We start from the raw sequence: 25,225 nt of genomic DNA on the forward strand, positions 1-25,225 counted from the left end.
ATTTTTGGGCAAAATTTAAATTTAAATCCATTTTGCCGGTAATAAAGCAAGGGTTAACAGCCAAACAAAACTAAACATTTATTGCCCCAATTCTGTAGTTTGCAGAAACACCCCATATGTGGTCGTAAATAGCTATATAGCCGCACGGCAGGGCATAGAACGAAGGGAACTCCATACGGTTTCTGGAAGGCAGATTTTGATGGACAGTTTTTTTTTTTTTACACCATGTCCCATTAGAAGCCCCCCCTGATGTAGCCTAGACTAGAAACTCCAAAAAAGTGACCCCATCTAAGAAACTACACCCCTCAAGGTATTCAAAAATTACTTTACAAACTATGTTAACCCTTTAGGTGTTCCACAAAACTAAATAGCGAATGTGGAAACAATTTTAGAATTAAATTTTTTTGTTACATTGCCTCAAAAAAGAGTAATATAGAGCAACCAAAAATCTAATTTACCCCAAAAATTGTCCCAAAACAACAACCACCTTATCCCGTAGTTTCCTAGATGGGGTCACTTTTATGGAGTTTCTAGTCTAGGGGTGCATCAGGGGGCTTGAAAGGGTACATGGTGTAAATAAACCAGTCCAGCAAAATCTGCCTTCCAAAAACCGTATGGCGTTCCCCTTCTTCTATGTCCTGCTGTTTAGCCAAACAGTAGTTTACGACCACATTTGGGGTGTTTTTGCAAACTACAGAATCAGGGCAACCCATTTTGAGTTTTGTTTGGCAGTTAACCCTTGTTTTACTCCTGGAAAAAACTGATTATATTGGAAAATTTTCCAAAAAATAGAAATTTCTAAATTGTTTCTCCATCTGCCATTAACTCTTGTGGAACACCTAAAGGGTTAACAAAGTTTGTAAACCCAGTTTTGAATACCTTGAGGGGTGTACTTTCTTAGATGGAGTCACTTTTTTGAAATTTCTATTCTAGGGGTGCAACAGGGGGCTTCAAATGGGACATGGTATAAACAAAACCAGTCCTGCAAAATCTGCCTTCCAAAACCCATATGGTGTTCCCCTCCTTCTATGTGCTACCGTTCGGCCAAACAGTAGTTTACGACCACATATGGGGTGTTTTTGCAAACTACAGAATCAGGGCAACCCATTTTGAGTGTTGTTTGGCAGTTAACCCTTGTTTTACTCCTGGAAAAAATTTATTATATTGGAAAATTTTCCAAAAAATAGAAATTTCAAAATTGTTTCTCCATCTGCCATTAACTCTTGTGGAACACCTAAAGGGTTAACAAAGTTTGTAAACCCAGTTTTGAATACCTTGAGGGGTGTACTTTCTTAGATGGAGTCACTTTTTTGAAATTTCTATTCTAGGGGTGCAACAGGGGGCTTCAAATGGGACATGGTATAAACAAAACCAGTCCTGCAAAATCTGCCTTCCAAAACCCATATGGTGTTCCCCTCCTTCTATGTGCTACCGTTCGGCCAAACAGTAGTTTACGACCACATATGGGGTGTTTTTGCAAACTACAGAATCAGGGCAACCCATTTTGAGTGTTGTTTGGCAGTTAACCCTTGTTTTACTCCTGGAAAAAATTGATTATATTGGAAAATTTTCCAAAAAATAGAAATTTCAAAATTGTTTCTCCATCTGCCATTAACTCTTGTGGAACACCTAAAGGGTTAACAAAGTTTGTAAACCCAGTTTTGAATACCTTGAGGGGTGTACTTTCTTAGATGGAGTCACTTTTTTGAAATTTCTATTCTAGGGGTGCAACAGGGGGCTTCAAATGGGACATGGTATAAACAAAACCAGTCCTGCAAAATCTGCCTTCCAAAACCCATATGGTGTTCCCCTCCTTCTATGTGCTACCGTTCGGCCAAACAGTAGTTTACGACCACATATGGGGTGTTTCTGCAAACTACAGAATCAGGGCAACCCATTTTGAGTGTTGTTTGGCAGTTAACCCTTGTTTTACTCCTGGAAAAAATTGATTATATTGGAAAATTTTCCAAAAAATAGAAATTTCAAAATTGTTTCTCCATCTGCCATCAACTCTTGTGGAAGACCTAAAGGGTTAATAAAGTTTGAAAAAACAGTTTTGAATACCTTGAGGGGTGTAGTTTCTAGAATGGGGTCATTTTTGGGAGGTTTCTATTATCTAAGCCTCACAATATGACTGCAAACCTGAACTGGTCCATAAAAAGTGGGATTTTGAAGATTTCTCAAAAATTTCAAAATTTGCTTCTAAACTTCTAAGCCTTGTAACATCCCCAAAAAATAAAATATCATTCCCAAAATGCTACAAACATGAAGTAGACATATGGGGAATGTAAAGTCATCACAATTTTTGGGGGTATTACTATGTATTACAGAAGTAGAGAAACTGAAACTTTGAAATTTGCTAGTTTTTCAAAATTTTTGGTAAAAAATGTATTTTTTTATGCAAAAAAATTAACTTTTTTGACCCAATTTTAGCAGTGTCATGAAGTACAATATGTGACGAAAAAACAATCTCAGAACGGTCTGGGTAAGTCGAAGCGTTTTAAAGTTATGAGCACTTAAAGTGACACTGGTCAGATTTGCAAAAAATTGCCTGGTCCTTAAGGTGAAAATGAGCCTGGTCCTTAAGGGGTTAATGTCAGCTTTAATAGCTGAAAGTTCAAAAGCTGAAGTCAGGGACTCCTTGAGAAAGGTTCTAGTAATCGGCATGGAGTCGCTTCTACAGTGAGCTTCTGACATACAGTAGCACAGGAGCCTTCGTCATCCGAGTCTTCTGTATAGCTCTGTGCTGCAGCGGCGTCCGGCGCCATCTTGGGTCTACAGGCCGGAGAGGAAATCTTCTTTTTTAGATACTTGTCCATATCTGACTGTCCCCTATTGTGCTTAGGGGTTCCCTGCGACACTCTGGTTTTGTCTTTCGACGGTTTCCCCATAGTTTGGAGTGAAGGGAGCGCTGTATAAGGCTGTTAAGAGCGCTGTGGACCGGAGCACACGAGTCAAGCAGCCATTCCCTGACGCGGCTAGCTCCGCCATATAAACAGAAATTTTTGAACATGTTGCTTTCCTTTGAATCACTTAACTAATATTTAGTTGTATAACCACTGTTTCTGAGAACTGCTCTACATCTGTGTTGCATGGAGTCAACCAACTTCTGGCACCTGTGAACAGGTATTCCAGCCCAGGATGATTGGACTACATTCCACAGTTCTTCTTTATTTCTTGGTTTTGCCTCAGAAACTGCATTTTCGATGTCACCCCACAAGTTTTCTATTGGATTAAGATTCAGGGATTTCAAGGGCATTTCCTCTGCAGCATAAGGCAGCATGACCTCTTCAAGTATTCTGATGTATTCAAACTGATCCATGATCCCTGGTATGCGATAAATAGGCCCAACACTGTAGTATGAGAAACATCCCCATATCATGATGCTTGCGTCACCATGCTTCACTGTCTTCACAGTTTACTTTGGCTTGAATTCAGTGTTTGGGAGTCGTCTGACAAACTGTCTCCGGCCACTAGACCCAAAAAGAAGACTCTTACTTTCATCAGTCCACAAAATGTTGCGCCATTTCTCTTTAGGCCAGTCAATGTGCTCTTTGGCAAATTGATACTCTTCCGCACATGTCTTTTTTTTTCAACAGTGGGACTTTGCGGGGGCTTCTTGCAGATAGCTCGGCTTCACATAGGCGTATTCTAATTAACAGTACAGGTAACTTTAGACCTTCTTTGATCTTCTTGGAGCTGATTGTTGGCTGAGTCCTTGCCATTTTGGCTATTCTATCAATTCGAACTATAGTGTTTTGCTTTCTTCCACATCTTTCAGGTTTTGGTTGCCATTTTAAGGCTTTTGTGATCATTTTAGCTGAGCAGCCTATCATTTTCTGCACTTCTTTATATGTTTTTCACTCTCCAATCAACTTTAAAGGGGTTCTGCACTTTCTTTTAACTGATGATCTATCCTCTGGATAGATCATCAGCTTCTGATCGGTGGGGGTCCGACACCCAGGACCCCTGCCGATCAGCTGTTTGAGAAGGCAGCGGCTCTCGAGCAGCGCCGCAGCCTTCTCACTGTTTACCGCCGGGCTGCCGGCCCACTGACGTAACGACTAGTATCAACTAGCGTGGGCACGGCTAAGCTCTGTTCACTAGTCAGAGGATAGATCATCAGTTTAATGAAAGTGCAGAACCCCTTTAAATCAACGTACAATGTCTGGAACGACCCATTTTCCTCAGAATTTCTGAGAGAAATGCACTGCAACCAGCATGTACAACATTTGCTTCCTTCCTTAAATAAGGGCAATAATTGCCACCTGTTTTTCAAAGAATAAATTACCTCACAAATTGAACTCCATGCTGGTATTATTTTGAACATTCCCTTTTCAATAAGTGATTGACGTACAGAGAATCAGCATTTCTATTACTTTACTACACCTGCTACTAAATTATTTGCCATGTAGAAATATCAGTTCTACCAAAAACAGTGATTGATCAGGTTAGTGATATCTGACTGCTATTATTTTGGACAGAACTGTAAATAAGATGTTCCCTCTTCAATGGAGGAGTTTAAGAGTTCTTTGTCTGGGCACACAAAATTAAAGTTCCGTACAGTAGAACATTCAGATTTTTCTGTCTCTCATTCAGAGTAGGGGCAGAATGAGGAATCACAATCGTCCTCAGATGATCAGTCAGGTATTGTTTCAGGTAGAGGTTACAGATTTACTGTTGAAGGCAATTTTAGTACCCCAGACTTGGGAATACTACAAATTGGTTACTGTTGTATGTATTTTGCTGTTTTATTTCCTGACTGTAAATATCAGCCAGGAATGAATGAAAAAGGTTGGAAGGAATAGGGTAAACTAGCCTGTTCTTTCCCTCTTGGTAGGAGTGGGCTGGCTTAACTTGAGAGGCCTAAGTCAGGATTTGGGGGTACTATCTCTGCTTGAGATGATGGATATCTCAAAGTCTGCAGGGTTCTCATCTCCTGCTCTAGATCTCAAATAAAAGTGGTAATTCTTTAGGCGGAGTAGCCGGTATTCAAGTAATGGGGGAGGCTTTGAAGAATGTTGAAGATTGGAATGGGTGCCAGCGCCTGGGACAAGCCAAGTATTGCACCACCCCCCCCCCCCCCCTAACATGTGCACATGCCCCTTTTTCCAATCTGCAATCCTATGCAACGCCACAGACAACTTAGTGATAACACTGTAAGAGCTTTGAGACACCTCCTCCCCCTCAAAGTCCTGCTGCTAGCTAGCCTCAGGATTTTAAGACAAGCGCATTGTGGACATCAAGGCTAATGCTTGTTATGAGTTCTGGGGCGCCCACCTTGGCTATGCGCACAGTGAAAATTGTCTGCATTGTCGTGGTGAGAGGCCCTAGAATTCAGAACAGGCACAATGTGACCTTGGGCCAGGCTACGTCTGTGTGGGCCTACAAAGGCCCTCAGTGGCTTAAAGATATTAGCTGATTTTAGCCTTTCTGCTGCCCCATAGGCAGAAAATTCTCAGTCCCACAACTCTCTTAGCCCTACTGTTAAAGAGATATTTGGATTGACATTACATACATCTCTACAAAACATACAGGATAATACAGTGCTATATGCCTCTTGCATCCAGTGATCTGTCCTCTGATATGGATGTTCTCTTTCCTCATCTCCATTTGGAGATCAGACAGCCTTGATAAATTCTTCAAGCCATGTCTCGTTTCTGCATAGTTTAACATGCAGACATCTTAGTTTCCTCACTTTTCTATCACCCCCCCCCCTTCTTTTGTCCGAACATTGTCACCCTGCTGCTACCCCCAATACTGTGCCCTCTGTGCTCCCCAATACTATACTGAAGAAACAATGGTGCCATACAGATAATCCCCAATAGCAACCACTTTAGCTCAATAAAAATACACCTACAGCACCCCTAATATTAATAATACTCCCATAGGGACCCTAGTAGAAATAAGGCCCCCTATAGTGTTGCAAGCAGTAACAAGACCCCTTTATAAGGCAACCCTATAGTGCCCCGAGAAGTTGTAATGCCTCCTATAGTGTCCCCAGCATTTATAAAGCCCCACTGCTGTTCCCCCTGTAGTACCACTACATACAGTATAATGCACCCTCACCCCATAGTCCCTATATGTATAATGCCCTCTGTAGTGATAGTATATATAATGCCCCTCCTGTATTATTAGAATATATAATTTCCCCCTCTGTATTATTAATATATATGATGGCCCCCTCTGTATTACGTGTCTGTGTATATATGTATTAAGCAAATATATTTCTGCATTTGTGGGAGGGGAGGCTGATTACAAGGCTAATTACACGCACCTGTGGGCCCAGGCTGGCTAATTACTAGGCTATTCATAGGCACCTGTGGACCCAGGCTGACGCTGATTTCACTACCTCTGAGTCAGCTCTAGGATACAGCAGCATGGTGTGGAGGCTCCTTACGGCTGGGCGACGGCAGAATGTCTCAGGAGTGCCCTGGTATTCATGGTAGGATCAGAGTTGTTTGCATGGGACCCATGCTGCAGTCCGCGATATGAAGCAGAGTTTGGGCGCTAATGGTTGAACCATGGTTGTTTGTATTGTTTGTCCGGCTATTCAGAGGCCTGGTGGGGCCATTTCATACAGTTATTGGGGTAGCATGTGCTTAGAGTGGGCATGGTTGTATGTTTTCTGATACCTGGTTTACATGCGGGGCACGTGTCTGCAGTTGGCTCAAGCTACGCATGCTGGGTTTAAGTGATGGTAAATGTGGATCAATGGTCAAACAAAAAAAGACTCCTGCAGCATCATGTAGAGGTTCGTTTGCGCCTGGGCAATGGCAGAAGGTTCCAGGCGAGTGCTGGCATTCACGGTAGGGTCGGACTTGGTTACACGGTCCGTGACTTGTAGCACTCTGGGGCGAAGGGGGTTGGGTGCAATGGTCAAATGATCATGGTTAGGATTGTTACCTTCAAAGCTACGTCCATGTGTCTGCATGTACATTTTGTCCTATACGCCATTCACTACTAGAGCTGCGTTCATGTGTCCGCTGTTGCATTACATTTATACTCTTCTCACTTTCAGATTGCATTCATACGGCTGCTTTATACCATGCTCCTCATACTCAGAGCTGTGCCCATACCATGTTTTTAGGTACCACTCACATCCAGAGCTGCATTCACCCACTTGTTCTTACATCATGTGTTATGCTCTGCTTCCACTTAAAGCTGCATTTCTTTTCATTTCTACATAATGGTTACTCAGTATTCTTACTCGGGCTATCGGCACACCGCTCTGATACTGCTCTTCCGATAAACATAGCTGCTTACTTTTCAGGCGTTTCTTTCCTCGATGGTTTGTTACATTCCTTAGGCCTACCTCTTTCTGTTCACTCAGATTGATCTCCCGCCCCAGTTAACCAAATAGCTCCCTAGCGGTCAGTTGGCCAATAGGAGTAAGTTCCTACTATGTTTTCACAGTTGCTCAAACAATATTTGAGAATGTGTATACTCTATGCCACCAATCACATAACACATACATAAATCCTACACGGAAGTAGGCCTCTATTTGTCACACATTGCAATGCAACAGCAAATAATTTGCTATATTGTTATCAAATAGCTAGACCTTGCCTGTGTGCAATGTTTGCTCTATAAGGTGTGTTAATATTTTATCATAAAAGGCATTGTATTGCCATTGTAAATTCACTGGGGTTGGCTATTTTAGTAGGATATATCCAGACTAAATCATAGGCACAATGAACATGGCATAGCTATGGGACATGCCAAGATTTATTTTTCTTTACTACAAAACAGGTATTTCATAATAAGCTGTTGCACCTATCCTTTCTGCATTGCATTACAGAATTTTATTTATATTTGTATCTCTAAACGTAAACATATTTTTTCCCTCTATCTATAGATACATCATGCTGCTATCAAGCGAATGAACTTACGTGCCGTGAAACTTGTGAGCAGGTATTTCCAAATGTGAATTATTATAATTTTTTTTTTCTAACCGTCTCTATTACTGCACCAAAGATATGTAGTTTAAGTGAAGAGCGTGCCCTATCCTCGACAAATGACGGTCAACAAGTAAAATTAGGAATGAGGGCCCTGCCTGCAAGAGCTTACAATCTATTAGAAGATAGGGGTGGCACAAAAGGTTAATAAGTGCTTGTTTTGTACAATGGTCAAGACTGGATGTTTCATCCAAAGTCAATTCACTCATCCCTAAAGTCAATTCGCATGAAACTTTGTTCTAATACTGTACAGAGCAGGAGCTCCCTACAGTATTATAATGTATTGGCTCTGATGAGCCAAAGTTATTGCCACTTGATATTATATTGATTTTATGATGCTATGCAACCCTTGCAGTTCTAGAATGTATTCTATAACACTGACATCATTATGTCAGTGTTATCCAATACATTCCAGACATCTAAGGGTTACACAGCATCATAAATCAATATAATGCTCTGCAACCCCGGCAGTGCTGGAAGTTACCCCCGTTAGACCTTTGTGAGGATGGGCGATGGCGCACATAGGCACTGGCAACTGACTACATAGGATGTCTCAATAGTAGTTCAGTTTATCCTCCCTCTCGGCTGGTCGAAAAAAGTTCCCATTTTGGACTGGTAGCAAGAGTCTAACATGGTGGAGAGCCAGTAGTCCTCCCCCTGCTGAATTGTGACAATTCGGCTGTCACTACGCAAGCAATTGAGCGCCCATCGGTCCATTTGTGCAAGGGACTCCCTGTTTCCATCTCCACTGCATACTGCCACAGTGTGTCAGGGTCATCTGCCTTGTTTTGCTCATCACTCTCTAGCTCCTCTTGCTCCTCCTCTCCTGTCACTTGTGCAGAAAAAACACCCATTTTTGTATAAATTGCTTGGGCATGAATGTCCTCCAGGGGACAGGAGACGTGGCTATGAGATGTAGAAAAATCCTTTGTACCTCTGCTTGAGATGTGGGCCTTTTGCGTGATGATGGGACTTATATGCTCCCTTTTATGTCCATTTTTAGGTCTAACTTTATGTAATTATAATCGCAAAATCTGGGCTATAATCAACCTGGGATATACAGTATTGTTACTATTTGGATATATCACTTTTTACACGGTTTTAGTTCACTGCCGGTCACTTGCACTCAACTGTAGCACAACTTGTTTACCTTTTAAGCTTTTATATGTGTCACAATGAATTTATAATCATCATTTATATTTACTTATTTACTCATTTACTTATTTACATATGTACATATTACACTGGAGCACTTTATAGTGCATAATGTGTCAAAAGAAGCTATTATGTATGAATACTGATGTCCTGTGATTCTTGGTCTCCTTTGTAAAATGTATCGACTAGTATGCTCTGTATTTAGCACGATTTATAAAGTATTTTACTATTTAGATATATCACACGCTGGTTTTGTTAACTCCACTCTCTAATACAATGTCTTTTAATACTATACCTATGTAGGTACATGTCAGTGGCGAGATTCCACTTTTCTGGTTAGAGATGGTTTGGGTGCGATCATGTGATCTGCTTGGTGACGTCGCAGTCACGTGACCGCGGTTGGAGGAGGCTGTCCCGTGCGTAGTCTCGCCAGATTAGCCACGAACATTGGGGGAGGGCCTCTTTAGGTCAGGAGGATTGATGACGATAGGTGGTGTAACCACACCGGTCTCGCGGGACTCCGCCCGAGATTAGCAGAGTTGATCCATCCACAGGTGTGCCACACATTGAATTAGCTTCTGGGTATATAATGTGGCTGAGTGCTTAATCAGATACGCCCCTTGAAGAAGCGGAGCGAAACGTGAGACGGGGTGTGCTCACAGCTGACTGAAGGTTGGATCCCTCTACTTTACCATTTCCCAGGTATTTCTTTCCTTTTCCCTGTTTATCTGCCTGTAGCTTTCCTCCATTGATGGTTTTCTACTGGTACCTTTTTTTATGGAGTTTTGCATATAAGGCAGTTGGGATTATGAGATAGTATACCAATGATCTCCTGGAAACTATCTGGTATTGCTAATTTGCCTTTGTGCTAAGCAAGCTTAGATATTGGGATCTTACGCCTTGTCAGTCAGCAGGTGAGCTACTTCATGCAACACTACGTGCATTGCTGCTTTACCATTTTATATATTTGTCTCTAATGTGTTGTTGTAATTATTTGTCTTTATTACCTAATAAAGTTTCATATTTTTTGTATGTGTCCCTACGGGTCTTTTTTTTTTTTTGTGATGTCATGCATCTTGCCAACATCTTGTTGGTTTAATAGGTTATACATGAGATATAGAAACCACATCTTCTGTCCCCTGGTCAGACAGATTTAGCAGCATCTGTTCCCCAAGAAGCAGTAGAATGACCTTGTTCATCATGTAGTCCTGGCGACTGACAAAGTGGCCTCCTCGAAGGGCATGAGCAAACGGCAGGTGTCACACATGAGCTGCCACTGGCAAACGTCAAGTATCACAGTGGAGTGCTCCTGGCCACCTGCATCATCAATAAATCGTTTACGGCCTTCCTCTGCACATATGGTTGGACCGACATGTAAAGGGTGGAAATGTTGCATATGAGGCGATGTTGGGGAATGCCATTCTGCGTTTGCAGTTCAAGAAGGGTATGCTTTGCAGTGTAAGAGTGCATGCACAGTTTCCTATCCATTTTTAGGCACATGGTTTGAAGACTTCAGGAACCACCTTTAAAACCAGATTAAACACGTGCTCCTTGACTCCACGCCAACACAATGTTCTTCCTGTTGTCGGTGACCATAAATCTGATTTTCAGTTGGCAAGGAGACCACCAGTATTCTATTTCTTGATGGAAGAAGCAGAGTAGTTCCTCCCCTAGGTGAATCTTTTCACCCAGGCAAACTAGGGGCAAAACAGGGACACCGCTGTGCCCTGCACATGTGGTATGCTGGAGGAGCACTCCGAATTGTGCCTGCAGTTGAGGCTGAGGACAGGGTGGAGGATGAGGAGGCAGCAGAGGACATTGGTGCAGAACCCACAGCTTGAGAATGTGGAGGCAGTGCGGTCACCTGTCAAGTTGCTGGTGTTGCTGGGAAGGACCCACATTTACCCAGTGGGCTGTAAAGGACATATATTGTCCTTGACCATAGTTGCAGCTCCACACGTTGGCGCTGCCGTGAACTTTGGCAAACTCTGTCTGGCCCACCTTCTGTTCAACATACAGTACAGACCAAAAGTTTGGACACACCTTCTCATTCAAAGAGTTTTCTTTATTTTCATAACTATGAAAATTGTAGATTCACACTGAAGGCATCAAAACTATGAATTAACACATGTGGAATTATATACATAACAAAAAAGTGTGAAACAACTGAAAATATGTCATTCTAGGTTCTTCAAAGTAGCCACCTTTTGCTTTGATTACTGCTTTGCACAGTCTTGGCATTCTCTTGATGAGCTTCAAGAGGTAGTCACCTGAAATGGTCTTCCAACAGTCTTGAAGGAGTTCCCAGAGATGCTTAGCACTTGTTGGCCCTTTTGCCTTCACTCTGCGGTCCAGCTCACCCCAAACCATCTCGATTGGGTTCAGGTCTGGTGACTGTGGAAGCCAGTTCATCTGGCGCAGCACCCCATCACTCTCCTTTTTGGTCAAATAGCCCTTACACAGCCTGGAGGTGTGTTTGGGGTCATTGTCCTGTTTTTTAAAATAAATGATGGTCCAACTAAACTGAAACCGGATGGAATAGCATGCTGCTGCAAGATGCTGTGGTAGCCATACTGGTTCAGTATGCCTTCAATTTTGAATAAATCCCCAACAGTGTCACCAGAAAAGCACCCCCACACCATCACACCTCCTTCCTCCTCCATGCTTCATGGTGGGAACCTGGCATGTAGAGTCCATCCGTTCACCTTTTCTGCGTCACACAAAGACACGGTGGTTGGAACCAAAGATCTCAAATTTGAACTCTTCAGACAAAAGCACAGATTTCCACTGGTCTAATGTCCATTCCTTGTGTTCTTTACCCCAAACAAGTCTCTTCTGATGGTTGCCTGTCCTTAGCAGTGGTTTCCTAGCAGATATTCTACCATGAAGGCCTGATTAACACAGTCTCCTCTTAACAGTTGTTCTAGAGATGTGTCTGCTGCTAGAACTCTGTGTGGCATTGACCTGGTCTCTAATCTGAGCTGCTGTTAACCTGCGATTTCTGAGGTTGGTGACTCGGATGAACTTATCCTCTGCAGCAGAGGTGACTCTTGGTCTTCCTTTCCTGGGGCGGTCCGCATGTGAGCCAGTTTCTTTGTAGCGCTTGATGGTTTTTGTGACTGCACTTGGGGACACTTTCAAAGTTTTCCCAATTCTCCGGACTGACTGACCTTAATTTCTTAAAGTAATGATGGCCACTCGGTTTTCTTTACTTAGCTGCTTTTTTCTTGCCATAATACAAATTCTAACAGTCTATTCAGTGGGACTATCAGCTGTGTATCCACCTGACTTCTCCACAACGCAACTGATGGTCCCAACCCCATTTATAAGGCAAGAAATCCCACTTATTAAACCTGACAGGGCACACCTGTGAAGTGAAAACCATTTCAGGTGACTACCTCTGGAAGCTCATCAAGAGAATGCCAATAGTGTGCAAAGCAAAAGGTGGCTACTTTGAAGAACCTAGAATATGACATATTTTCAGTTGTTTCACACTTTTTTGTTATGTATATAATTCCACATGTGTTAATTCATAGTTTTGATGCCTTCAGTGTGAATCTACAGTTTTCATAGTCCTGAAAATAAAGAAAACTCTTTGAATGAGAAGGTGTGTCCAAACTTTTGGTCTGTACTGTACATGTGAAGGTACAGCCTTTTTGGAGAAGTAATGACAGCTTGGGACTCTCCACCGTGGCTCTGCACAAGCCATCAGTTCTCTAAAAGATGCAGAGTCACCCACATGGAAAGGGAGGGAATGTAGTACCAGCAACTTGGTTAGGAGCAGGCTCAGCTTCTGTGCCGTTCAAGAAGTGCATGAATACTGTTGTCTTTTTGCAATCACCTCTATGATCTATTTCTGACAAAATGAGTGACGAGGAGTAGAGAGGGGAGCAGGAGCATCACGATTAGTAGATTATGGGAAGGAAACACAGCTCCCCTCTGCTGAGGTGGTGGAGCCTTAAACACTGGAAAATGGGTGCGGGCCACTATAGTAATGCAGCGGTTGCTGGGTTAGGTTCTACCACTACTTTAGTGCTACGGTTTTCCCAGGCAACTTTATAGTGATGCTGCATATGTTGACCCAGGGCCGTGGTGCCAACATTGGTACCCCGGCTGAACTTCACCTTCTGCCAACAGATTCTGCAAATGGCCATGCTGACGTCCTCCGGTGACTTGATGAAAAATTGCCACACAGCCGAATACAGCATTTTCCGCCACCACTCCATGCTGACTGCCTGCTACCGCTGCCTCCGTGAACCCTTGCATCGATACTACTTTTTGGACAGGTAGACTCCTGCGTAGCGGGTGGTCTATCCCTGGCACGTTTGGCTCTCGACCTCACACTGCTGCCAACCTCCTGACTCACAGCCACGCTACCACCCTGCTGCCTCACACGCAAGCTGCCACCCTCTTCTAATGATAAAGCCCCCTTTTCACCTGGCTCCCACGTGCGGTCGGCTACATCATCGTCAACTACTGTCTACCCGTCACTGATGTCACTCTTTCCAGTCTCGGGGCCACGTGCCTGACTGCTTACAATACCAGTTCCCGCATGACTTTCGTAGTCACTACTTGCCCGTCTACTGGAGGAAACAGTGAATCTGACCCCCAGGTCTTGGCTGGGTAGTAGCTGCTGACTGTCCTCTAGAAGCTTGTCCTCGCTGAAAAGTGGAGCCTATCTGACGGCATACAATACTTCTCCAGCTTAAGGAATAGAAAATGACAGAGGCAGGTTGAGGACAGGTGGGGGCACAGAGCTTGTTCCTGGGCTATGCCAACTAAGCATGGTGTCAGAGGAACCCACCAACTCCTGGCTGGGGGTGTCTGATGTCACTTGTGATGAAGTAGAAGACAGAGTCAACCATTCAAGGACATCTGGGTTGCTGGTCAAAACACGACCGCTAGATGACACTGGCAGCTCTGGCCTATTGCTGCAACCTATCCCCCCCCCTTTCCTCCTTCTGTTGCTACTTCTGCCAGCTCCAGAAACATTTTGGCCGCTGCCCGTTCCCTTAGAACGGTCTGTCACCTGTCTGTCCGACATACTGTAAATTAAAAGAAACTGCAAGTGTAAAAGAGCAATAGTATTGGGCCACAGAAGTATTTCATCCCAGAAGCAAGGATGAATGGAGGTACTCATAGATCAACTAAATACACCCAAAAACTGGTTGCATCGGCACACTTTTGTTTTAGATCTACTTGAGTGCTGTGGTTACTTACTATTATTAGTTGAAGATTTATCCCTACATGGAGTACCACAATATTATAAAAAGACTTAACCCTTTCTACCGAGAAGGTTTTTTTGACTTGGCGTTTTAATTTTTCACTCCCCGCCTTCGCAGAGACATAACTTTTTTTTTTTTCTATTCACATAGATCTATGAGGGTGATGGAATTGGGGGAAAAAACAAAATTTTGCCAAATTTTTTTTTCTTTCATTATGTGGTAAAACTAACTTGTGCTCTTCATTCTCCAGGGCAGTATGAATCTAGCCAAACTACATATGTATACTTTTCCTTGCGTTTTTGCTGTAATATTCTGACCCCTATAACTTTTTTGTAGTTATGTGTGCAGAGCTGTATAAGGTCTAACTTTTTGCGGGGCAATGTGTAGTTTTAATTTATACTATCTACAAGTACAGCTTTTTGATAAAGTTTAATTTGTCCTTTTTCGTTCCTCCCTTTTTTTTTTTGTATGGGATTAATACTTATATATTTGGATAGTGCGGGCACTTTTTTAAAAAAAATGTTATGCTCCTTTTGGGGCAAGGGGGGTGATTAGAACTTTTTGATTTTGATTTTAATTTTATTTTTGTACACTTTTTTTTTTTTTTTTTTTATAGTTCCCATAGGGAATCTATGTTTATTTTACTACTTTCCTAGGAAGCCTTATTAAAGGCAAGAGCTCCATAGGAAAGACTGTGACAGAGGCTGCTGCAAACAAGCTCTGGCTCCGCGCTGCACGGGGGAGTCTGAGCATAACTGGAAGTGCATGTTCTGGTTTTCAGCACTCTCAGATGCCATGGTCAGGTTTGACATGACATAACAGCGATCGGCATTACCGCCCATCTCGGACATTGGCAGTAGGAAAGAGCAGGCAGCGGGTTGCTATCTTTAAAGACCCGAAATGTGACGAAATAGTATGTCACATGTCGGGAAGGGGTTAAAGGGGTTGTCTCATTGTGGGCATATCCTAGTGATATGCCCCCAATGTCTAATAGCTGCGTGTGCCACCCGTGGGACCCACACCTATTCTTTGAACGGAGCTTGCTGGCTCGGCTATTTCCATAACCCCCATAGAAGTGAATAGAGCGTTGGCTGTACTTTTGCAGTGCACTTTCCATTAATTTCAATGGGGCTTCCGAAAATAGCCAAGCTATGGAGAGCTCTTTTCGTGTACAAGCTCTTTTCCTGTACAATGTACTAATATCTACAGATACATCTGTGTATACATGGACATTGGGGATAAAGCTTAATTTAGGTGTGTGTGTGTGTGTGTGTGTGTGTCAAGCCTGTGGTTCATCTGTCAAGATTTTGGCCTCCGATACACAAGGTCCTGGGTTCAAGACCAGCCAGTGACCTTTTTGGTAGCAGAGGTAGTGAGCTCCACAGCTTCAAAGCCCAGTCAACTGGCAGATAACTTCTTGCAGGCCACCTTTGTTTACAAGTTCACACATCCATTCAGCCAGCCAGAAAACCCAGCTAATGGAACAGGAAAGACCTCTCTGCAGGGGGTCTAGGCGTCTAGGCCAGTCCCCAGTTCAGTCAGAGGTATCGGACATATTGAAGCCGGCGGTTCATTAGGAATTATGAATCACCCGGCCATCATAGGCACAAACCGGATACATATTTGTGTCCCTGTGGCCACAATGAACAGGCCCGTGGTCATAGCTTGGTGGTAGGATGCCAGAGAGAGGAGATATATATATATATATATATATATATATATATTGTGGGGATTCGCTCTGGTAGGCAGGGTAAGCGGACGCAGTACAGAGGCAAAAACAAGGTTGTAAAGAAAAAGTCAGTGTTTATTCACACAACAAGGAACAAAATAAAACAAACACTTGGCAGAGTCCTGGTGTTAATTCACACCGCAGGAATTCCTCCGTGGTTTTTTCAAAGTCCACCAAACTCAAACAAACAAGTCACCTGGATGTCCACAGCAGGCTTTTAGGGCGCTTGGCTTCCAGCTGGCGGCTCTCATGCAGTTCCTAGAAGCCCAGAGCCTTCACAGCTCCACTCTCACTTGGAGGAACTGACCACACCCAGCTGAGCTTCTGGCTGGGCTTTTAAACCCCAGCCCAAAACCTGGCCTGGACGAGGGGAACAGCCACCCACCCTGCTCTTTGGCTGCTCCCAATAAGAACCGGCCCGGATCGGCTTTTCAGCCACACTAAGAATAAAACAGTGTCAGTGAGCACTAGCTGCGGCTGACACATAAAATAACTGGTTCTTATCTCACCGAGGCCAAGAACCTCGGTGACACGTACCTTCCGTCAATGACTGACCCTTGCGCCTTCCTACATACCTCCCCCCTTTGTTCAACCCTGAGGGGGTGAACACACGCCAGACAGTGTACTCGGGACAGGGCATCCGCGTTTCCCTGTAACCGGCCTGCCCTGTGTTCTACTGTGAACTTGAAGTTTTGCAGCGACAAGAACCACCTGGTGACCCGAGCATTCCTCTCTTTGGCCTGGCTCATCCACTTGAGAGGGGAGTGATCGGTCACCAGACAGAATTTCCTCCCCAACAGATAATAGCGGAGAGACTCGAGTGCCCACTTGATGGCCAGGCACTCTCTCTCCACTATACTGTACCGGGTCTCCGCTGGAGTGAGCTTACGGCTGAGGAAGACAACGGGATGCTCCTCCCCGTTGACTTCCTGAGACAGTACCGCACCGAGTCCTACTTCGGAGGCATCAGTCTGGACCACAAATTCCCTCTTGAAGTCGGGCGTCACCAAAACCGGGGACCCACACAGGGCCGACTTCAAAGCGGAGAAAGCCTCTTCCGCCTGGTCATTCCAGCGGACTATCACGGACTTCCGTCCCTTTAAAAGCCCTGTCAACGGAGCCGCTAAAGTGGCAAAATGGGGAACGAACCTCATGTAATAGCCCACTATTCCCAGGAATGACCTTACTTGTCTAGAGGTGGCAGGTCGGGGCCAATTCCGTATCGCTTCTATTTTGCTCACTTGGGGTTTAAGGACTCCACGTCCAATGACATACCCAAGGTATTTAGCCTCCTCTAACCCTATTGCACATTTCTTTGGGTTAGCTGTTAGTCCCGCTTTTCGAAGGGAGTCCTCTACAGCCTGTACTTTAGGAAGGTGACTTTCCCAGTCGGTGCTATGGACAACGATATCGTCCAGGTACGCCGAAGCGTATCAACGATGTGGACGGAGTACAATATCCATTAGCCTTTGAAACGTGGCGGGAGCACCATGTAGACCAAAGGGTAATACCTTGTACTGATACAGCCCCTCTGGCGTGACAAAAGCCGTTTTTTCTTTGGTAGCCTCTGTCAAGGGTACCTGCCAGTATCCTTTGGTGAGGTCCAACACAGAAAAATACCGGGATTGGCCCAACTTTTCAATAAGCTCATCCACTCGGGGCATGGGATACGCGTCAAATTTGGACACCTCATTAAGTTTGCGGAAGTCATTACAGAACCTCAATGTCCCGTCTGGCTTGGGTATTAATACTATCGGACTGGCCCACTCACTTTTAGACTCCTCGATAACATCCAACCGCAACATAAGTTGCACTTCCTCCGAGATGGCTTTTCGCCGAGCCTCGGGTACTCGGTATGCTTTTAACCGGATTTTTGCCTGAGGCTCGGTGACAATATCATGTTGGATTACGGAAGTGCGTCCAGGGAGGTCTGAGAACACATCCGTGTTCCGACTAACAAACTCCCTGGTTTCCTGAGCCTGTTTAGGGGAGAGGCTGTCAGCAATTTTTATTGTGGCAACCGCTTCCCTTGCATCAGACTTAGGAGCCAAGACCTCTTGTCCAAGAAAGCCCGGTCGCGGGCTGTCTTCCGTACAGGTTTCCCTATCCTTCCAAGGTTTTAGCAAATTAACATGGTAAACCTGCTCCGGCTTCCGCCTCCCCGGCTGGTGTACCTTGTAATTTACCTCTCCTATTTTTTCACGTACCTCGTAGGGCCCCTGCCACCTGGCTAGGAACTTACTGTCCACTGTCGGCACCAGAACCAAAACCCGATCACCCGGGTTAAAGTTCCGGACCCGAGCCTGCCGATTATAGATCCGACTCTGGGCTCGCTGAGCGGCCTCCATATGTTCCCTGACAAGAGGCAAAACGGTCTTTATCCGCTGTTGCATCTTGGTAACATATTCCAGGACGCTTTTATGTGGAGTGGGTTGTTGTTCCCATGCCTCCTTGGCTACGTCCAACAAGCCACGAGGATGTCTGCCATATAGCAATTCGAAGGGCGAGAACCCAGTAGAGGCCTGGGGCACCTCTCGCACTGCGAACATGAGATGGGGCAGAAGAAGGTCCCAATCCTTTCCATCTTTGGTCACCACCCTTTTTAACATGGTTTTTAGAGTTTTATTAAACCTTTCCACCAGTCCATCCGTTTGTGGATCGTACACGGACGTCTGTAACTGTTTTATACGCAGCAACTTGCAGAGTTCCCTCATGACCTTGGACATAAAAGGGGTCCCCTGGTCAGTCAGGACCTCTTTAGGTAGCCCCACTCGGGAGAACATCTCCATTAGCTCTTTAGCTATAAGTTTCGCAGAAGTATGTCGCAGTGGCACTGCCTCCGGGTACCGAGTAGCGTAATCAAGGACAACCAAGATGTGCTGGTGTCCCCGGGCGGACTTTGGTACAGGACCTACCAGGTCCATAGCGATTCGCTCAAACGGTACCTCAATGATCGGGAGGGGTACCAAGGGACTGCGAAAAAGGTGCTGGGGGCTAGTTGCCTGGCAGGTCGGGCAAGACTTACAGAACTCGTCCACCTCTTTAAACACACTGGGCCAGTAAAACCGTTGTAGTATCCGGTCCTGAGTTTTCTGCATTCCCAGATGACCCCCGAGAACATGCTGGTGTGCTAACTCTAACACGAGTTTGCGATAAGCCTGAGGCACCACCAACTGTTCAATGGATTCACCTCGCAGCTGATTAACCCGATACAACATATCCTGATGGACCACAAAACGGGGGAACACCGACTCTGCCCCTGGTTGTTGTGGTTCACCATCTATTATTAGCACATTTTCCCAGGCTCGGGACAAGGTTGGATCCCGGTGTTGCGCGGTACCAAAATTATCCCCGGAGACATTGAGGTCTGCCAGCTCAGGCCCTGGCGGCAAGTCCTCCATGTCTCCCACCATTACACTCAACGGGGTTGTCTCCTCCTCTTCCACCAAAGTGGCGGTCACCCCTACTGCGGGACCTTTAGACTCAGGTTCCCAGGGTTCTGGTCTCCCCCCTGAGCCAGGCCATTCTGCTAGGGTTACACCTGTATCATGCATATCAGTCACTCTCGGAACCGGCCACAGTGCCGTGAAACCCGGGAAGTCTCTCCCTACTATAATTTCATAGTGGAGGTGGGTTGCAACAGCCACCTCGTGGACCCACCTGCCGGAAACCGTAGACAGAGACACCATAGCAGTAGGATAGTCTTTTAAGTCCCCATGGCTACACATGACTCCAACTTTACGGCCGGTGTACTCAGCGGAGCGTACCAGGGAAGCCCTTACCAGGGTCACCAGACTTCCTGAGTCCAACAGAGCCTCCGCTGGAGTGTCTCCCACCTCAACCTGGCATAGGTGGTTCAGAGACTCCGAAGCACCCACTGCACACAGTTTCCTGGCATATAATGATTGACGGAAGCCACTATTCGTGTCCATGGGTTCCCCCTGACGTGGACAGTCCGCTCGAACATGACCTGGCTCCCGACACTGCCAGCAGATTATTGGAGCGGGGTCCACAGGGGTTATATCCCGAGCAGGTTTGGTGGGCACCGGTTGTTGGGTCCGGGGTGGAGAGTTACGGGATCTGACTGCCCCCCTCCCAACAGAACCCCCCTGTAAGTTCCGGGTAGCCTCATAGCGCTCCACCAGGTCGACTATCTCCAGCGCATTCCCTGGGGAGACCTGGCCAATCCATTGCTGGAGAGGGGGTGGCAGAGCCCTCCAGAACCTGTCTGCTAATAACCGGTCCAACATAGCAGTGGGGCTCAACACGTCAGGTTGTAGCCACTTTTGTAACAGGTTATGCAAGTCATAATACTGGGGCCTCACGGGCTCCGCCGGATTGAACCCCCACTGATGCACCCGCTGGGCCCGGACCAGCACATTCACCCCCAGTCTTGCCAAGATCTCCCCCTTTACCTTTGGGTAGTCGGCCGCTTGAGCGTCAGGCAAGTCGAAAAACACCCGCTGGGACTCTGATGTCAGAAACGGAGCGACAATCTCAGCCCACTGGTCTTGGGGCAGCTTCTCCCTGGTGGCCACTTTTTCATACATCGCCAGGTAGGTCTCGACATCGTCTGCGGGGGTCATTTTAGGGATCGCTGCACGTACTGCTTTCCGGGCATCGTGTAAGCTTGGGGTTGCTCCTGCTGACTGTAACGCCATTACATGTTGTAGCAGCAACTGGTTGGTCTCCTGCTGCTGCTTATTAGTCTCGCGTTGCTGCAGGTTAGCTTCCACGAGGGCCTTCATAACAGCCTCCATTTCGTCTCTTGACACCAGTTTGAATCTAGCCGGTTTGATATATGACATACAACCGTGAGAAAAAAATATTTTCGGCGTTCACGCCAGCCTCACTGCGCTTGCCCGCTCCAAGCCACCAATTGTGGGGATTCGCTCTGGTAGGCAGGGTAAGCGGACACAGTACAGAGGCAAAAACAAGGTTGTAAAGCAAAAGTCAGTGTTTATTCACACAACAAGGAACAAAATAAAACAAACACTTGGCAGAGTCCTGGTGTTAATTCACACCGCAGGAATTCCTCCGTGGTTTTTTCAAAGTCCACCAAACTCAAACAAACAAGTCACCTGGATGTCCACAGCAGGCTTTTAGGGCGCTTGGCTTCCAGCTGGCGGCTCTCATGCAGTTCCTAGAAGCCCAGAGCCTTCACAGCTCCACTCTCACTTGGAGGAACAGACCACACCCAGCTGAGCTTCTGGCTGGGCTTTTAAACCCCAGCCCAAAACCTGGCCTGGACGAGGGGAACAGCCACCCACCCTGCTCTTTGGCTGCTCCCAATAAGAACCGGCCCGGATCGGCTTTTCAGCCACACTAAGAATAAAACAGTGTCAGTGAGCACTAGCTGCGGCTGACACATAAAATAACTGGTTCTTATCTCACCAAGGCCAAGAACCTCGGTGACACGTACCTTCCGTCAATGACTGACCCTTGCGCCTTCCTACAATATATATAATCTCCCCTCAGAAACCAAATAACTGTACCAGGTTTGGACTATACTTGTAGCCGGAACCCAGGCGGGTCCGTTGGTCCCAGAACCATCTCCTTGTGACCTTCTGGTCTGGAGCTATATACCCTAAAGGGTTTTGTGGGTCATTTGCTGCTAGCCCAGAAGAGGGGGAGTGGATCCCTCCCTGAGACCGGGAGGGGAGGGGCTGGCTACAGATTAAAAGGCTTGTCCCAGCAAGCAGGCGTGTCTTTTCTCTGAAGGAGGGTCACATCGTGCCATGTGTTTAGAGAGACCTGCAACCTGCTGACATCAGTGCCCTCTATGTGACTACAGCAAAGGACTCATCACAACCCCAAAGGACTCTATCTGGTAAACTAACTTTTGCTCTGTTTAATCCTGTTTGTACCATACCACCTGTATTTGTAACCTCAGACCACTGTATATATTATTTGTGTGTATAGTGTTATTTCTAGTGAGCCCTTAAGGTGATAAAATATATACTTTAATCTTGTGCTGTCTTGTATCTCGATCACGAACCCCACGTCAGTGTTTCGGCCTAGTAATACGCTATCACAGGTTGGTTTCTTCTTTGGCTTATATCAAACAAGAAACTGGTGGCAGTCTTTCCGGGCTGAGAACATGCTGTTTCACTGGGGCGGTGAAAAGTCTCTCTCAGCTTGTTGCCTCTCTGTGCCCGTGTGGACAGGAGGAATCTGTTAAAACTGTACTAAGACTGACCTTACCCGCTTCTCCAGGAGGGCGTAACATCACGCCTTGATAACCAGTGACCATACCGTATCTCGCTGGCTCTACGTAGTTGACGTCCGACGTCAGTCGGGGTAGGGTATTTGTCACAATTACAATGTCTCTTCAGTAGATATTAATGACATAGAACATGTGTAGAAATGATCCTGCTTCAGCTACTATAGCAGGAAATCTAGCATACAATGCATGTAGGTGATTAAGACTTTGAAGAAAGGTACATAATATGTAAAAGACAGAAATATAAATAAAGGGAGGGGGAAAGAAAAGGGATAAGGAAAAACGGTTCTCTCCTTCGCTTAGCAGTGTGTTTTAAAAAAGTGAATAAAGCTCAAAATACTTCTAATAGCTTTTATTTCCAAACACAAAAATGCATTGGGAACACTACACATTCTATTCCAAATCAAAGCACAAAGAAAATATATCAAACCTGTGTTGTTCCTCTAAAAAAAAAATTAAGAAAAGTGAATATTAGACTGTTCAAAAAAAATTGCAGTGTTTGTATTCTTTACAAACTTAAACATTCATTATATAAACTGAAAAATGTTTGAAGATTTTGCTTTCCTTTGAATCACTTCACTAATATTTAGTTGTATAACCACTGTTTCTGAGAACTGCTGTACCATGGGTAGAGCTTATAGCCGCTGAAGTGCGGTTAATCTACCCTAAACCTGTGAATTCTCCTGTGTTAACATGGAAGAAGGATATCTCTCTCACCACCTAGAGCGATACAATCCTGTTTCAGAGCCTGGCTTGGTATTTCCCGTGGGAATAAGAGGGGTTGTACCCCAATGCCTCTCTTGTGAGAGAGGTGTGTTCTATTGTAAAGATTGATAAAAATGTGTTCTATTACCTCCCCCCACAAAACCATGGACAAGTCTAAAGGCAAAGAATATAGTATGTGATTGAATGGGTCAAGCCCTAAGGCTATTGCCAAGGAATTAACTTTGTTTTTACAAGGCATTCAGTTGTGTTCAAAATAATAGCAGTGTGTTTAAAAAAAAAGTGAATAAAGCTTAAAATCCTAATAGCTTCTATTTCCATACACACAAATGTATTGGGAACACTACACATTCTGTTACAAATCAAAACATGTAGAAAAATATATCAGATTTCTGTTGTTCCTCCCAAAAAATTGAAGAAAAGTGAATATTAGACCTCATGTACACGTTTTTCTGTCTGCATCCGTTGCTCCATTCCAAGGCCCCGCAAAAAAAATATAGCATGTCCATTTTGCGGACAAGAATAGACATTTCTACAATGGGCCGCCCGTTTCATTCCGCAAATTGCAGAAGGCACACAGACGGCTGTCTGTGGACCGCAAAAAACGGAACGGTCATGTGCATGCAGCCTTAGACTGTTCAAAAAAATAATAATAGCAGTGTTTGTATTCTTCTTTATTAACTTAAACATTCACTATATAAACTGAAAAATGTGTGAAGATTTTTCTTTCCTTAGGCATCTGCGCTGCCTTCTGGTGACAAACCTGTGAGATCCAGCCCCCTGGATCTCACAGGCCAGATCTGTATTACTTATACAGCCAATGCATTCCAATGCAGAAGTTTTGGAATGCATTGTAAAAGGGAATAGACCCCCAAAAGTTGTCCCAAAGTGGGACAAAAAATAAAGTAAAAAAAAAAGTTGAAAAAATAAAGCCCCCCCAAAATTAAAAGTTTCAAGTAAAAATGAACAAAAACTACATTTTCCCCAAATAAAACCAACAAAACTTCCACCCTATCCCGTAGTTTCTAAAACGAGGTCACTTTTTTTGGAGTTTCTACTCTAGGGGTGCATCGGGGGGGGCTTCACATGGTGTCAAAAAACCAGTCCAGCTAAATGTGCCTTCCAATAACCGTATGGCGTTCCTTTTCTTTCTGTGCCCTGCCGTGTGCCCGTACAACAGTTTACGACCACATATGGGGTGTTTCTGTAAACTACAGAACCAGAGCCATAAATATTGATTTTTTTTTTTTTTTTTTTTTTTGCTGTTAACCCTTGCTTTGTAACTGGGAAAAAAAATTAAAATGGAAAATCTGCCAAAAATGTGAATTTTTTAAAATTGTATCTCTATTTTCTATTAATTCTTGTGGAACACCTAAAGGGTTAACGACGTTTGTAAAATCCAGTTTTGAATACCTTGAGGGGTGTAGTTTCTAGAATGGGGTCATTTTTGGGTGGTTTCTAAGCCTCACAAAGTGACTTCAGACCTGAACTGGTGCTTAAAAAGTTTGTTTTTGAAAATTTCGGAGAAATTTCAAGATTTACTTCTAAAATTCTAAGCCTTGTAACGTCCCCCAAAAATAAAATGTCATTCTCAAATGATCCTAACATGAAGTAGACATATGGGGACTGTAAAGTAATAACTATTTTTGTAGGTATTACTATGTATTATAGAAGTAGAGAAATTAAAACTTGTAAATGTGCAAATTTATTTTTATTTTTTATTCTTTATTTTCAAGTTTTTAAACAGACCAACAAGAGCCCGATGGCCAGAGTTTGACAATATATAAAGGTAATTTTACAAGTCATCAGGATAAACATAGAATAACATCTAATGTATAATAGTGACATCGTCTATCTAAACATAGGACATAAAATATATCAGAGAGAGAAATGAAGAGAGAAGAGAAGGGTAGTGGGAGAATAAAAAGGAAAGGGGGGTAGGTAGTTTGGGGTTCTGTACTCAAGAGGCTAGTCGGGTGAAGCCAGGCAAATTAAGATAAGCCATCTAGCCACCGTCACAACGTTTCCTAACACCCACTGTCATCCAATGACCTCCAAGGTTGCCACGTCTACAGGAATTTTTTTGTGACTCCTGTTAATCCAACTTGTCATTTCTTCAAATTGGCAAATCTGATCTGTACTGAGGGAGTGCTAATACTATGCCGATATACTATAGGCTCCGGTATCTTCAGATTTTCAGCTCAACTGGGAG

General features: G+C 44.5%; 1 protein-coding gene across 1 annotated transcript in view; it reads left to right on the plus strand.

The window, feature by feature from the left end:
* RECK (reversion inducing cysteine rich protein with kazal motifs) overlaps positions 1-25,225 on the plus strand; it is an 801,790-nt gene that overhangs the window by 52,745 nt on the left and 723,820 nt on the right. The window contains exon 2 of the mRNA XM_044293464.1: positions 7,859-7,914. Within this exon, the coding sequence (XP_044149399.1) occupies positions 7,859-7,914 (56 nt within the window). The remainder of the gene's footprint in view (positions 1-7,858; positions 7,915-25,225) is intronic.

Source organism: Bufo gargarizans, chromosome 5, assembly GCF_014858855.1.
Source record: "Bufo gargarizans isolate SCDJY-AF-19 chromosome 5, ASM1485885v1, whole genome shotgun sequence".
NCBI classification, from domain to species: Eukaryota; Metazoa; Chordata; class Amphibia; order Anura; family Bufonidae; genus Bufo; species Bufo gargarizans.